General features: G+C 60.5%; 2 protein-coding genes across 5 annotated transcripts in view; both read left to right on the top strand.

The window, feature by feature from the left end:
- POLD1 (DNA polymerase delta 1, catalytic subunit) overlaps window positions 1-4,582 on the top strand; it is a 29,833-nt gene extending 25,251 nt beyond the window's left edge. For both annotated transcript variants that reach the window (XM_047077560.1, XM_047077559.1), the window contains 10 exons: window positions 37-132; window positions 241-378; window positions 1,262-1,437; window positions 1,702-1,854; window positions 1,991-2,093; window positions 2,860-2,992; window positions 3,078-3,191; window positions 3,547-3,599; window positions 3,679-3,776; window positions 4,397-4,582. In XM_047077560.1, coding sequence (XP_046933516.1) covers window positions 37-132; window positions 241-378; window positions 1,262-1,437; window positions 1,702-1,854; window positions 1,991-2,093; window positions 2,860-2,992; window positions 3,078-3,191; window positions 3,547-3,599; window positions 3,679-3,776; window positions 4,397-4,502 — 1,170 coding nt within the window. In that variant the 3' untranslated portion in view covers window positions 4,503-4,582. The remainder of the gene's footprint in view (window positions 1-36; window positions 133-240; window positions 379-1,261; window positions 1,438-1,701; window positions 1,855-1,990; window positions 2,094-2,859; window positions 2,993-3,077; window positions 3,192-3,546; window positions 3,600-3,678; window positions 3,777-4,396) is intronic.
- Window positions 4,583-5,429: 847 nt separating this feature from the next.
- On the top strand, window positions 5,430-12,568 carry SPIB (Spi-B transcription factor). Of its 3 annotated transcripts, XM_047077562.1 has the most exons (6): window positions 5,430-5,494; window positions 6,450-6,477; window positions 8,114-8,186; window positions 8,465-8,679; window positions 9,058-9,208; window positions 10,403-12,568. In XM_047077562.1, exons 1-6 carry the CDS (start codon window positions 5,472-5,474, stop codon window positions 10,699-10,701), a joined length of 789 nt encoding a protein of 262 aa, XP_046933518.1. In that variant the 5' UTR covers window positions 5,430-5,471; the 3' UTR covers window positions 10,702-12,568. The 3 variants fall into 3 exon arrangements, with proteins under 3 accessions (XP_046933518.1, XP_046933517.1, XP_046933520.1); XM_047077561.1 differs by lacking the exon at window positions 5,430-5,494 and having other exon boundaries at window positions 6,314-6,477; XM_047077564.1 differs by lacking the exons at window positions 5,430-5,494; window positions 6,450-6,477; window positions 8,465-8,679 and having other exon boundaries at window positions 8,121-8,186.
- Window positions 12,569-13,419: the final 851 nt, after the last annotated feature.

The raw sequence follows: 13,419 nt of genomic DNA, 5'->3' as shown, positions 1-13,419 counted from the left end.
TCCTGGGTCCTCACTGCGTGGTTCTCTCCCTGACAGAGCGTTACCGGCTTTGGGCGCCAGATGATTGAGAAAACAAAGCAGTTGGTGGAGTCCAAGTACACGGTGGAGAATGGCTATGGCACCAGTGCCAAGGTCAGAGGCCGCCCCTCCCACTGCCCAGAGATGGGGCTGGGTCAGGGGAGTTGCGGGGACTTGGCCCCCATCTCTCCATGCCTCCCAGTCATATACGTCCCTCCCCAGGTGGTGTATGGTGACACTGACTCAGTCATGTGCCGATTTGGTGTCTCTTCTGTGGCCGAGGCAATGGCCCTGGGGCGGGAGGCTGCGGACTGGGTGTCAGGCCACTTCCCCCCGCCTATCCGGCTCGAGTTTGAAAAGGTAAGTGGGAGCCCCCCTCAGGGCTGGAGTGGCCAGATGGGTCTCGCAAGTTTCAGAGGGTCTCTGATTCTCAGTGCCTGCATTCGTGTGCGGTTCCCCTCACATCTGCAGATGTCAACATCTGGAGCCCCCAGTGGCCCTCGGGGGCTCTCCATCTTGGGGGTGCCCTGATCTGGGTACTCTGAGTATCCCATGCTTCACATTCTGTAGGTCCCGGTTTGGGGGTATTTGGGGGCCTGGATTCTCCTGAGTTTGGAAACTTAAAGCCTTGGGCTTTGTGATGCAGGACAGTGTCTGTTTTTTTGGAAACTTTTGTCAGTCTTGGAGCGCCTCTGGTTTTGGGTGTGGGGGCTGCCTTGGGTGGCGGGAACCCTGACCGGGGTGAATCCTGCATCAGGGCACCATTGGCCGGTGCTGCTTGGCTCCCAGCAGGAAATCAGGCTTGGGGTCTGGGGACTCCAGGGTTCAAACTTGGAGTCAGGTCTTGGGTACACCTGCTCTCAAATTTAGAGCCTCCCCAGTTTGGGCCTCCCTGCCTCAGGGCTCCCTCCTGGGCCTTAGTCTCAGCTCCTTGGGGTGGAGGGAGGTGCTGCCTTGTACCCCTGTCTGCCTCAGGTCTGTCCCAGATCCAGATTTGGGGCCCTCCAGGCTTCACCTCATGACCGGGTCTTGTTTTAGGGGCTTTCTCTAGTTTCCAGATTTGAGATCCCTGGAATGCTGAGGTGTGCCCAGGCTCAGGCACGGGGGTCTTGAGATCTTGGGATCCATCTGTCCCAGGGCCCCAATCCTGTATCGCATGGACCAGCCCTGTGTGTCCCAGTTTCTGAGGGAAGTCTCAGGAGTCAGGAGGTCTTGAGGGTCTCAGCCACGGGTCCCTCCCTAGGTCTACTTTCCCTACCTGCTCATCAGCAAGAAGCGGTACGCTGGCCTGCTTTTCTCCTCCCGGCCGGACGCTCACGACCGCATGGACTGCAAGGGTCTGGAGGCTGTGCGTCGGGACAACTGCCCCCTCGTGGCCAACCTCGTCACCGCCTCCCTGCGCCGTCTGCTCATCGACCGGTGGGTGGGAACCTCCCCTCAGCCCCCGAGGCCATGCCCCAGCCCCTCTCCCTCAGACCCAGGAGCCCCCAGCCCCCTCCTCCCCTGGGGACACAGGTGTCAGGCCCAGCTTGTCCTCCGTGGTGGAACGGTGGAAAGAATGTGGGGTTGGACAGCTGTAGGTCTAGGCCCCGCCTCTGCCACTTTGCAGCCTGGGGCCTCATCCCCGAGAGCACACTCTGGCCCTCAGCAGCCACTGGTGACCTCCCCATCCCGGCCCTGCAGAGACCCCGCGGGTGCCGTGGCCCACGCACAGGACGTCATCTCAGACCTGCTGTGTAACCGCATTGACATCTCCCAGCTCGTCATCACCAAGGAGCTGACCCGCGCGGCCTCTGACTACGCTGGCAAGCAGGCCCACGTGGAACTGGCCGAGAGGTCCGCCCAGTGGGAGGGGTGCAGGGCTGTCCAGAAATAGCCCCCTCCTGCCAGCTGGGCACCACTTCCTACAGCCCTGTCCGCCCCCGCCATCCCACCTGCCCTCACCCGCCCTGCCGCCCCGGTCTCCCCGCAGGATGAGGAAGCGGGACCCCGGGAGCGCGCCCAGCTTGGGCGACCGTGTCCCCTACGTGATCATCGGCGCTGCCAAGGGCGTGGCTGCCTACATGAAGTCCGAGGTCAGGCCCACCTGGGCTGCCCGCTCCGCCCAGCTCCTCTCTGCTCTCACTTCTGCTTTCCAAGCCCTGCGGGGAGGGTGTTTCCCTCTGTGGGCCCCACGGGGTCCTGAGAACCGCCCCCAGCACACCCCTGGGAGTTGGCTCCCTGATGCCTTTCTCCCAGGCCTCCCGGGCCCTCTGGAGGGCCCCCCCCATAGTCTGACCCCTCCCTCGCTCCCCCTGCAGAAGAAGACCCAGCCTCACCATGCACATCACGTCTCCATCTCTCTCTTTGCGTGTCTACTTGGTCCTTGCTCTCCAGCCCATAATTCTCTTGGATTCCTGTCCTTCCCCCTCCTACCCCAATGTCCAGTGACCTCTGATCCCCACAACCCCTTCCTCAGTCCCCAGTTCCTGTCCTGCCTCCTCATATCTTGGCTTCTAGCTTTCACTTCCAGCTGCTGTCCACCTTGGCACACTCCCTAAGCTGTGAACTCTGACCCTTGCTTGGGGTCCTGAGGACCCCCACCTGTGGACCCCAGCATGCACCACAGCTCATGGCCAGAGGACCCTTCACAATCTCCGGTGCCATCCCAGACCCGTGTCCCACCTCGATGCGGCGCCCCGGAGGGTGACCGCCCCCAGGGACTCCCCCACACCACTGCCCACACCCACAACCGGGGGACCCACCAACCCAGTGGCTCCCAGTGCCCGTCATCACGCTGCCTGCTGTTGAGCACAGCCCCTGGCCCCCGGGTGTGACCCCGCCTGGCCGCTCTGCTTGCAGGACCCCCTCTTTGTGCTGGAGCACAGCCTGCCCATCGACACGCAGTACTACCTGGAACAGCAGCTCGCCAAGCCCCTCCTGCGCATCTTCGAGCCCATCCTGGGCGAGGGCCGCGCTGAGGCTGTGCTGCTGAGTACTGAGGGGGCATGCCCGGGGAGGGGGGAGGGCACCGGGGGTCACAGAGGGCACCGGGGCCCACTGCCTGCCCTCGCCTGCAGGGGGTGACCACACGCGCTGCAAGACGGTGCTCACGGGCAAGGTGGGCGGCCTTCTGGCCTTTGCCAAACGCCACAGCTGCTGCATCGGCTGCCGCACTGTCCTCGGTCACCAGGGTGAGCACCGGCCCCCCCCGCCCAGACCCCAGCCCCAGGCCCCCATGCTCCACCCGGCTCTGCCCTCGCCCAGGTCCCTGGCACCTGCCGTCCAGGCTGGCGGTGCCACCCCGGATAGGCCTGGGCCCCTGGGTGGGGGCTCCCATTTACAGGCACCCCCTCGAGGGTCCCGGGCCCCCCGCCCCGGGAGTTCCCCGGGGAGTTTTCCCCCCCGCACACTTGCTCCCTTGTTCTCTTGTCTCCGGGGACTTTCAGAAGCCGGGATGGGCAGCGGGTGGGGAAGGGGCAGGGATAGGGCAGCCCGGGGGCCCTGGCTCTGCCCCAGCTCCCCTGTGCTGACCCACCCCTCCCCCAGGGGCCGTGTGCAAGTTCTGCCAGCCTCGGGAGTCGGAGCTGTATCAGAAGGAGGTGAGGGTTTGCGTGCGGACGGGGGAAGGGAGGAGGGGTCCTCTGGGCCAGGGCCACCCTGCGGTGCTCTCGTCCCCAGGTGTCGCACCTGAATGCCCTGGAGGAGCGCTTCTCGCGCCTGTGGACACAGTGCCAGCGCTGTCAGGGCAGCCTGCATGAGGACGTCATCTGCACCAGGTACAGAGGCCTGGCGGGCCCGCCACCCCCGCTCTGTCCTGCCCGGGCCCCTCCCAGCTTCCAAGGCCTGTGGACCTGACCCCAGGGTCCCGGGAGGCACCCTTCACCCCCTCTGCCGCCACCACCATGGCTGACCCTCAGTGTCCTGGCCTGCAAAACAGGCCCGTGCTCATCCCAGCCTTAGTTGGGTGGGGGGTTGCTGCTCAGGGGGCAGGGCTGGGCACCTGGTATCTGCCCAGGAAACGGCCATAGTTCTCTCTGCTACTCGCGTACACACACGCGCGAGCGCACGCACGCACACACACACACACACACACACACACGCACACACAACGGTCCTGGCCCCCTCCCCCAGGGCGGGCCAGGCTTTCCCCAGGGAACAGGTGGGCGGGGCGGGTTCCCACGCCAGGTGACAGGTGATATACGGCTGGTGGCCCAGTGCCCCTGCAGGCTCCCGCTGTTAGGGCTCCCCCCATGCCCGCTGAGCAAACAGCCTGCCCCTGGAAGGAGGGTTGGGTGGGCAGCGGGTGGGGGGGTCAAAGTCCTGGGAACAGCCCCCACCCCATTGCTGGGCCGGGCAGACGCCCTGATCCTGACCCTGACCCCGACCCCGCCCACAGCCGGGACTGCCCCATCTTCTACATGCGCAAGAAGGTGCGCAAGGACCTGGAGGACCAGGAGCAGCTTCTGAGACGCTTTGGCCCTCCTGGCCCTGAGGCTTGGTGACCTCTGACCTCGGCAGGCTTCCCACCAGGGCCTTGGGGGGCCGGATTGGTGGAAAATTAATAAAGTTCAGGCCTCTTGTTTCCTGGTGTTTTGTGGTCTCCAGCGCACAAGGTCCGCTGTCATGAACCCTGGCCCGGGGGGGTCATTTCCACTCAGCCGGAGCCCCTGACCCCCAGGAGGCCCCCCACCGACTCCTCCCCTTCCCTCCAAGAACCCCTGGGCTCCCGGCACTGCTGCCAGCCCCACAAAAGCCAGTCCTGCCTCAGTCTCCCCCTGGGACCCTCCCTCAAGGGCCTGAGTGAACATCTAACCACACATCCTCTGCCTGGACCGCCCCGCCCTCCAGGTGCTGACCTGTTTCCTCCAGGCCTGGGGCAGCCCCTGGAACGGAAGCTCCCACTGCCCGGCATGACCCAGGGGACCCCCCCCACCATGTCACACACCCACGATCTTTCCACCTCAGGGTCCTCGCAGGCTCTGGGCCTGGATTTTCCTCAGAATCCTCTCTCCCCACATTCACATCCACTCCTCAGAGTCCCGGCAACCCCACCTCGCCTTCGGACCCCATCAGTGCCTGAGCCTGTCGCTCAGTGTCATACGCCACCCCCCCTCCCCGGCCGGTTCCTGGGTTCAGAGCTGCCCCCCGCCCTTTTACTGACCTCAGGAACGCTTGGCTTCTCTACTTTCTTAGGATCCCCCAAATCCAGCTCCTCTCCCATCCACCCTTGGGCTCAGCCCCCCATTCCCACCCCAACTGTGGGGATCCCCAAATCCAGATGGCCCCTGGGCCTGCCCTCTCTACCACGTGACCAAGGGGTTGTGCAATCCAGCCCCCTCCCCGAGGGGATTTTCGAGGAGGGCTGTGCTCTGTGCAGGCCTGGCCGGCACCCCTGCCCCCCCCAAGGGGCTGGGCCAAGGTATAAATAGGGGTGGTGGCTGCAGCAGGCAGCAAACCCAGCCGGCTCCACCATGCTCGCCCTGGAGGCTGCACAGTAAGTGTGGGGGGCCCTAAAGGAAGGAGTCCCCCTGCACTTGGGACTCTGCCCCAGGGGGCAGGTGGGTGGGAGGGAGGGGGTCCACGCTGCCTCTTGCCCCTCCTAGATCTCTTGTTCTCTCCTAGCCCCGCTTCCTTCCTCCATCCTATCCCTGTCTCTCTCGGACCTCGGAAATCTTTCCTCGGAATGCTCGCCTGTCTCCCCTCCCACCGACGGCCTCTCCCAGGTGGCTCCCCAGGTCTGTCCGCACCCCCGGCCCCCACCAGGCCTCGCTGTACCCCTGGCTTGCTCACTGTTGCCCGCTCTGCCTCTTGCCGTCTTTTTTTTCCCCTGGGGCTCTATTCTCTGCCTCTTGCTCCCTCTCTGTCTCTGTCTCCGTGTCTTTGTCTCGGTCTCTTTCCAGGTCTTCCTCTGTCTGTCTGTCTGTCTTCTTTCCTACTGTCTCCCCGTCTGTCCCCCAACCCCATCTGTCTATCCCTGGGGCTCATAACCACTTCCTGCATCCATGAATGTCTCTCTCCACACCTTCCTCCCTTCCCGCCTCTCCCATCTCCTTCCCATCTCTTCCCAGAGGCTCTCCGGCTCTCCTCTGGTCCAAGGTGGACCCATTTCACCGATTCCCTGATGGAGGCCCCCTCCCTGCCCCCACCTGGGCACTGACGCCCACAGCGGCTCTCCAGGGACTTTCTCTCCTTCACTTTCCCTGCCCCCAACCAGCCTCTGTCTATGCAAATCCCAGGGGAGGGGGGACATTTGCCTGCTCCCCCCCACCCCCCACTTCCTGCCCCGCTTGAGTGTGGTGGGGCTGGTCTCACACAAGGACACACAGCAGAAGAGCTGTGGTGGTCACAGCTGCAGCCTCCCCCTCCCCCCCGCACGGGCTCCCAACCACTTGGGAGATTCAGGTGGCCGAAGGCACCCCTGACATGCCCCTGTGTGTCTTCCCCTCCAGGCAGGACGGGCCACACTTCAGCTGTCTGGTGAGTTGGGGCCCTGGGGATCAGGGAGGGTGGGGGATCCAGATGGCCCACCTTGACCTCCCTGCCTCAGTTTCCCCTTCCACTCCTTCCTGTCACTCTGTCTTTCTGACTCTCCCTCCGTATCTCCATCTCACTTGCCCTCTCCCTGCCCCATATGTTCCACAGAAGTTTTCCTGGTGTCTCTTTCCAGCTCTCAGGCCCTTGGCATGGCAAGGGATGGTGGTCTCTGTGTCCCTGTTACGTATTTATTTTGAGGCAGGGGGAGGGGGGAGAGGGGCAGAGAGAGAGGGAGAGAATCCCAAGCAGGCTCACGAACCACGAGATCAGCACCTGAGCTAAAATCAAGAGTTGGACACTTAACCAACTGAGCCAGCCAGGCACCCCAGTTTTTGCTTTTTTTTTTTTTAACAAAAAATCGAGGTATAACACACAAGCTGGTAAAGTGACAAATCTTGGGTACAGCCCAATGAGGTTTTACATCATGCACACACCTGTGTAACAGCTAACCAGAGCAAGATATAGAACATTTCCGTCCTTCTGGAAGATTCCCAACCAACAACCCCCTCCCCTGGATATTTTTCAACACAGATTAGTTGATTAGTTTTGTCTGTTTTCAAATTGTATATGAAATACATCATGTAGGATGTTCCTTTTGGGGTCCGGCTTCCTTCATCAACATTTCAGCGTGTGTCAGGCATTGTTTTTGTTGTTGTTATTTTAAGTAAACTCTACCCCCCAACGTGGGGCTTGAACTCATGACCCTAGAGCAAGTGTCCCATGCTCTAATGGTCTATTGACTTAGCCAGCCGGGTGCCCCAACACTGGCTCTTTTTCCTTGCTGTATAGTACTCTGCTGGGGCTCCCCCTCCCCCGCCACACACACACACACACACACACACACACACACACACACACCTGTTCATCCGTTCTCTCCTGTCCGTGGCACTTGGGCTGTTTGTCACTGGGAGCTATTTGAAAAGCTGCTCTGATTGTTCTTGAACAAGGCTATTGGGGGGACGTACGTTTTCAGTCCCCTGGGGGGAATACCTAGGCGTGAGACTGCTGCTACCTTGGGATGGCGTGTGTCCAGCTTTGGTCTTCACTCTCGTTGCTAAAGCAACACATGATTCTTGGGATGGATCAGAGTGATACGGAGGTGGATTAAAGAAGCGTCAGACTTTCTTTGCCTCTGGAAAAAACACTTCCGGCCCTGGGACAGGCAAGCCTGGGGGAATTCTTCCACACTTGCCCCAGGTGTTGGGGTTCCTGGGAGCCCACAGTCTCTAGAGGGTGCTGACAGTTGTGTGCCTCTCTGAGACCCCGCGTCTCTGTGTTTCTGTGGGTCTCTGCCTGTATCTTTCCTTCTGTGTGTGGTGTTTGTGTCATTCTGTGTGTTCCTGCTGTGTGCTTCTGTTCCCTCTTCCGGCATCTCTGCATGTCTCTCTCTGCCCCTGTCTCTGGTGCCTGGTCTCTGTGTCTCTTGTGTTCTTCTTTCTGTGTGTCTCTTTCTCTCCTGCTCCCAGCCTCTTCCTTCTTCTCCCCCGTCCCTGTCAGAATCTTCCCGCTGGCCCAGAATGGGGGTTGGGGGCTCCCCAAAGGCTGGGATGACCCCTCTTCTTCCCCCCGACCCCATCAGTACCCAGATGGCGTCTTCTACGACCTGGACAGCTGCAAGCACCCCAGCTACCCTGACTCAGAGGGGGCTTCTGGTGAGTGGCCCTGGCCTAGCCAACCCCCTGACCTGGACCTTGGGCCCATTTCACAGACGGGGGAGCTGAGTCCCAGGGGAGGATGTCACCTAGTTTGGCAGGACAAGGTTAGCCCAGGTCTCCAGGCCTCCTCCCCTTCCTTTTCTCACCCAGCCTGTTGCTCATGCAAATTCTGGGGTCCGAGATTTGCATGGCCCACAATGGCCCCTCTGTGTAGGGGGCTTCGAGTGGGAGGGGCTGAGGCCAGACTTGGCTTCTGACTCAGTGCCCTCCCCCAGACTCCCTGTGGGGCTGGGACCTCAGTCCAGCTGTCCCAGCCGCCTCGTATGAAGCCTTCAACCCAGCTGTGGCCAACTTTGGCCACCCCCAGGGAGTCCAGCTCTGTTACGGACCCTCGACCTACAGCCCCATGGGGAGCCTCGACCCGGCCCCCAGCCTAGAGGCCCCAGGGCCCAGCTTCCCAGCGTACCCCACGGAGGAATTCACCAGCCAGGTGAGGGGCAGGGACACAATTAACATCGCCATCATTTGATTGAGGTTTAGCAGGTGCCAAGCAGTATGTGAAGACCTCTAACAAGCCTCTGAGGTTAAGTGCCATTATCACTCCCCTGCACAGACCAGCCAACAGAGGCACGGGCTCTGACCGAGGGGCGGCGTAGAGTGCCATTCTCAGTGTTGGGCACTGAGGCGGCCCGGGCATCCCTTGGCCATGCCTTGGAGATCTGAACCGAGGCCGGAGTGCAGGCCGTCAAGAGGGTGTGGGGGGAGGGGGGGACACAGTGGGGACCCACGAGGAGGAAGCTGAGGGAAGACAGCAGAGGGAGGGAGGGAAGGGGGTCCCTGGACTGCAGGTGACCCTGACCTTTTGCAGACCGTGGGCCCCCCGGCATATGCCCCCTACCCCAGCCCTGTGCTGTCGGAGGAGGAGGATCTCCTGCTGGACAGTCCCACCCTGGAGGTTTCAGACAGCGAGTCGGACGAGGCCCTCATGGCTGGCCCCGAGGGGAGGGGATCTGAGGCAGGTATGTAGGAGCAAGTGGGGTCGGGGGGGGGGGGCCCTCCGGACACAGATGGGGGAGGGAGCTAAAGGAACCATGGCTTGGCTTCCCAAGCGCTTACTACGTCCTCCAGCGTTGAGGGCCATTCCCGGGTCCACCCTTGGCTGTCTGTGTGGCCCTGGGTAAATGACTCTACCTCTCTTTGCCTCGGTTTCCTATCTACAATGGGGATGGCAGGAAGTGTTTCTTCCTGGGGGTCGGGGAGATTAAGTGGGATAACCCAGGTGAGTGAGAGCAGCTCTTGGCACAGAGTGAGCAATCAGTAAGACTTCACCCTTATGATTGACACAATAGCAACAGAAATAATCATATCAACACCCGGCTATTCGGCCCCTGCTTCCGCCCAGGCGCCTGACGTGCATTATGCTCAACTCCTGGGAAATTAGGATCTTAGTTACTTTCCCTATCTGGGTCTCAGTTTCCCTTCTGTAAAATGGGCAGCAGCAGCAGCGGCCCCAACTCCTGGTGTTACAGTGATTAAACGAGCTCACAGCACTAAGTGCTTCACAAAGGTTTGTAAAAGTAAAACACACACACACACACACACACACACACACACACGAACGGTTCATTTATAGCTGAGGAGGCTCCAGCTCAGAGAGAGGTTAAGTCACCACCTCAAGGTCACTGCTGGGAAACAGCAGACCAGACCTGGGGTTCTTGTACCCAGTGCCCTGCTATGAACCACCCCCATCTCCAGCTTGTGGAGCCCTTGCTGCTTGTAGGAGCCCCAGAGTCAGACCCCCTGGTCTCTTCCAGGATCCCAGTCCCTCAGGGGCCCAGAAACGGCTAGGTGAATTCAAACCCACTCCGGATCTCTTCGCCACCAGTCAGCTCCCTGTTTATATACCCCTTTGAGGAGCGCTGTCAGCCCATTTCACAGATTCATCTATAGGAGGGACAGAGCAAAGCAACAGCTTCAGGGGTAACAGCTTCAGGGAGGAGAGCAGGTTGCCTGGGGTGGGCGGGGACGCCGCACTGGAGGCAGGCAGACGCCAGCCACCTCCGTCGCCCCAGTTCTCCTGGCCTGGAGACTGAGGCTTGTTGGGGCTCGGGCCGAGGCGGGGGTTTGAACTGGGGTGGGTGTGGGGGCGGGGCCCAAGGGATACCTCCCCTAACGCACCCCCCCAACCCCCCGGTTCCCCCCCCCCCCAACAGGGGCCCGCAAGAAGCTCCGCCTGTACCAGTTCCTGCTGGGGCTCCTGACGCGCGGAGACATGCGCCACTGCGTGTGGTGGGTGGAGCCGGGCGCCGGGGTCTTCCAATTCTCCTCCAAGCACAAGGAGCTCCTGGCGCGCCGCTGGGGCCAGCAGAAGGGCAACCGCAAGCGCATGACCTACCAGAAGCTGGCGCGCGCCCTACGCAACTACGCCAAGACCGGCGAGATCCGCAAGGTCAAGCGCAAGCTCACCTACCAGTTTGACAGTGCGCTGCTGCCGGCCGCCCGCCGGGCCTGAGCCCAGTGGGGGCTGTCAGGGGCTCCACGCCTGTGTCACGTTGGCGTCCCCACACCCTAGGTCACGGCACCTGTGGATTCCCCACACTGGGGGGAGGGGGCTGCTATAATCCCTAAGCCCTGCCCAGGGCCCCTCTGGGACACCACCCCTCCCCCATCGTGTCTGGGGCCCCTCTGGGATTTCCTTGTCATGTCTAGGATCCCCGGGATCCTCATGTCTGGGTTATGCGACACATAGAGGACCATACTGTGTGTCTGTGTGGAGGGGAGGGGCAGGACAGTGCTTCCAGATTCCCAAGAGCTTCTCTGGGATCCCCTTGTGGTGTCTGAGATCCTCCAACCAAGCCTGGGACCCCTCTGAGCTCCCTTGTGTGTCTGAGATCCCTTAATCTCATCTGGGAAGGGAGAGCCCACGGATGGTCACACGGGGAGGGGGGTGCCTTGTCGAGGGTCTCTCTGGGATCCCTTTCTCATGCCTGAGTCCCTCTTGTCAGATCTGAGATCTCCTACTTAGGTCTGGGGGCCTTGCGGAAACCCTTCATCAAGTCTCAGATCTCTATGCCCATCTGTGACTCTCTTGTCCTACCAGTCCCCCTAAATGATGACCTTTGTCATCTTGCAATCTCCTAATTCTCTGGAACCGCCGTACTGTCACTTCCTTGTGTCTGGAATTCTCTAATCACATCGAGGGTGCCTCCGGGATCCTTTGGTCATGTCTAAAAACAACCTGGTCAGGCTTAGAGGGGACCTCAGTGGAACTTGTCTTGTCCAGGCCGCCTCTGGGATACCCTTATCTATCTGGGATCCTGCAATCACATCTGGGGGCCTCCCTGGGATTCTCCATCTGCTATGCCCCTTTGGGGACCCCCACCAGCAGACCTGAGTTCTCACAGGGACCCTTCCCTTCCTGGGATGCCCTCTGGAGGACCAGGCTAGGGAGCATTCTGGCCACTCAACTGATTTCTGGGTGATCTTGGCAGCCCTCCCCATGTCATCTCTAACCAGAGGTCACAAGTTGGTACCCCACCCCCACCCTTCCGGCTCCCTTTGGGGCAGATCAGATCTCTGGTGGTGGTTTCTGTAGTTCACTGTGAGGGAGATTTTGCCTGATCCTTCACTAAAACTTTGCACAACGCGGCAACAGGCAACAGCGGGCTGCTTTGCGGTGCAGAGAGGCTGGAGGAGGGTGGCAGCCACTCCTAATGGGGCTTCTGTTCCCCAGTTGGCCCCAGTCCCTGCAGCCCCCGGCTGTCATACCCCAGTGGCTTTTCTCAGTCACCTGTTGGCCCCCAACCATTTGCATTTTGACCCCTGGTGTGAACCCAAGGAGGTGTGAAGCTTGGGTGCACTGTGGGAGCTCTGATTGGAACCCTCCGGGGGTGCCGCAGACTGTGGGCTAGGACGCCAGAGTCCCAGGTCCTGGAGGCTTCGCGGCTGGGGGAAATCTAGGGTGAAAGACTTGCTGCTTCTGGGCCTCAGTTTGTCCCTTGTGTGAAAGGGGAGAGAAGGAGGAAGATAGAAAAAGTCCCTTGCAGTCATGCTGAGCCTTTGATACATCTTCTGGAAATCCACCCCACCACCCATTCATTCACTGACATCCAGGAGGAGGAGGACAAAGGAGCTTCAAGGACCCAGAGAGGGAAGAGGTCCCTATGGGGCACACAGCTGCTGGTAGCAGGGCCCAGGCTGGGACCTGCCCTCAAAAGGACAGCACCCCCCACTCCTGGAACGGGGACAGGGTGGGAGGGGAGTGCTAGGGACAGAATGTCCCCAGGGCCTCCTCCTGCAAATGAGGTACCTTTTGCAAAGACTATTATCTACCACCCCCAAAATGTGGAATAAAATAAAATAAAAAAAAAATCAAGGTAGACGGACCTCCTAGGACCCTTTGTTAAGGACAGCAATGCTGTCTGTCCGCCTAGGCCTGCTGACCTTCAGAGCCGCTGTGGCAGCGAGGTGGAAGATGAGAAGAGATGGAAAAGGCAGTGAGAGCCGGACCAGGCTGAGCTTTGAAGGCCGCGATAAAGGGCTTGAGACGCAGGCGCTGGTGGTTCGGTTCAATTTTTGTCTCCCTCTCACTCTCTCTTTCTTTCTTTTTTCTTTTTCTTATATATCTATATTTATTTGTTTTTTTTTTTTTTCAACGTTTATTTATTTTTGGGACAGAGAGAGACAGAGCATGAACGGGGGAGGGGCAGAGAGAGAGGGAGACACAGAATCGGAAACAGGCTCCAGGCTCTGAGCCATCAGCCCAGGGCCTGACGCGGGGCTCGAACTCCCGGACCGCGAGATCGTGACCTGGCTGAAGTCGGACGCTTAACCGACTGCGCCACCCAGGCGCCCCTATATCTATATTTATTTGTAAGTAATCTGTACCCCTAACGTGGGGCTCGAACTAACAATCTCCAAATCAAGAGTCGCATGTTCTTCCGACTGAACCAGCCAGGCGCCCCTGTCTCCCTCTCTTTTTGACGATTGGAGTTCTCCCTGCGTCCCTTTCCATCGAGGTCTCTGTCTCCCCGTCTGAATTTTTGTCCTCCTTCTCTGTGTCTCTGCCCACCTCTCACTGGATGCAGCCCTGCGGCAGGCAGGGCAGGGCTGGAGACTCCTGGGGACAGCGACCCCCCTTGTGGCTCCCGGCTCTACACCACCTAGCTGGGCCCGCAGAGCGGTGTGGTAGTCTGCCTGGGAACGCGTGACGTCACATGGCGGCTGTCTC

The sequence above is a fragment of the Lynx rufus genome, unplaced genomic scaffold, assembly GCF_022079265.1.
Source record: "Lynx rufus isolate CCGP_SWC_20201006 ecotype Redwood Valley unplaced genomic scaffold, mLynRuf1.p SCAF_16, whole genome shotgun sequence".
Classification (NCBI taxonomy): domain Eukaryota; kingdom Metazoa; phylum Chordata; class Mammalia; order Carnivora; family Felidae; genus Lynx; species Lynx rufus.
This window is presented reverse-complemented; position numbering and strand designations above follow the sequence as displayed.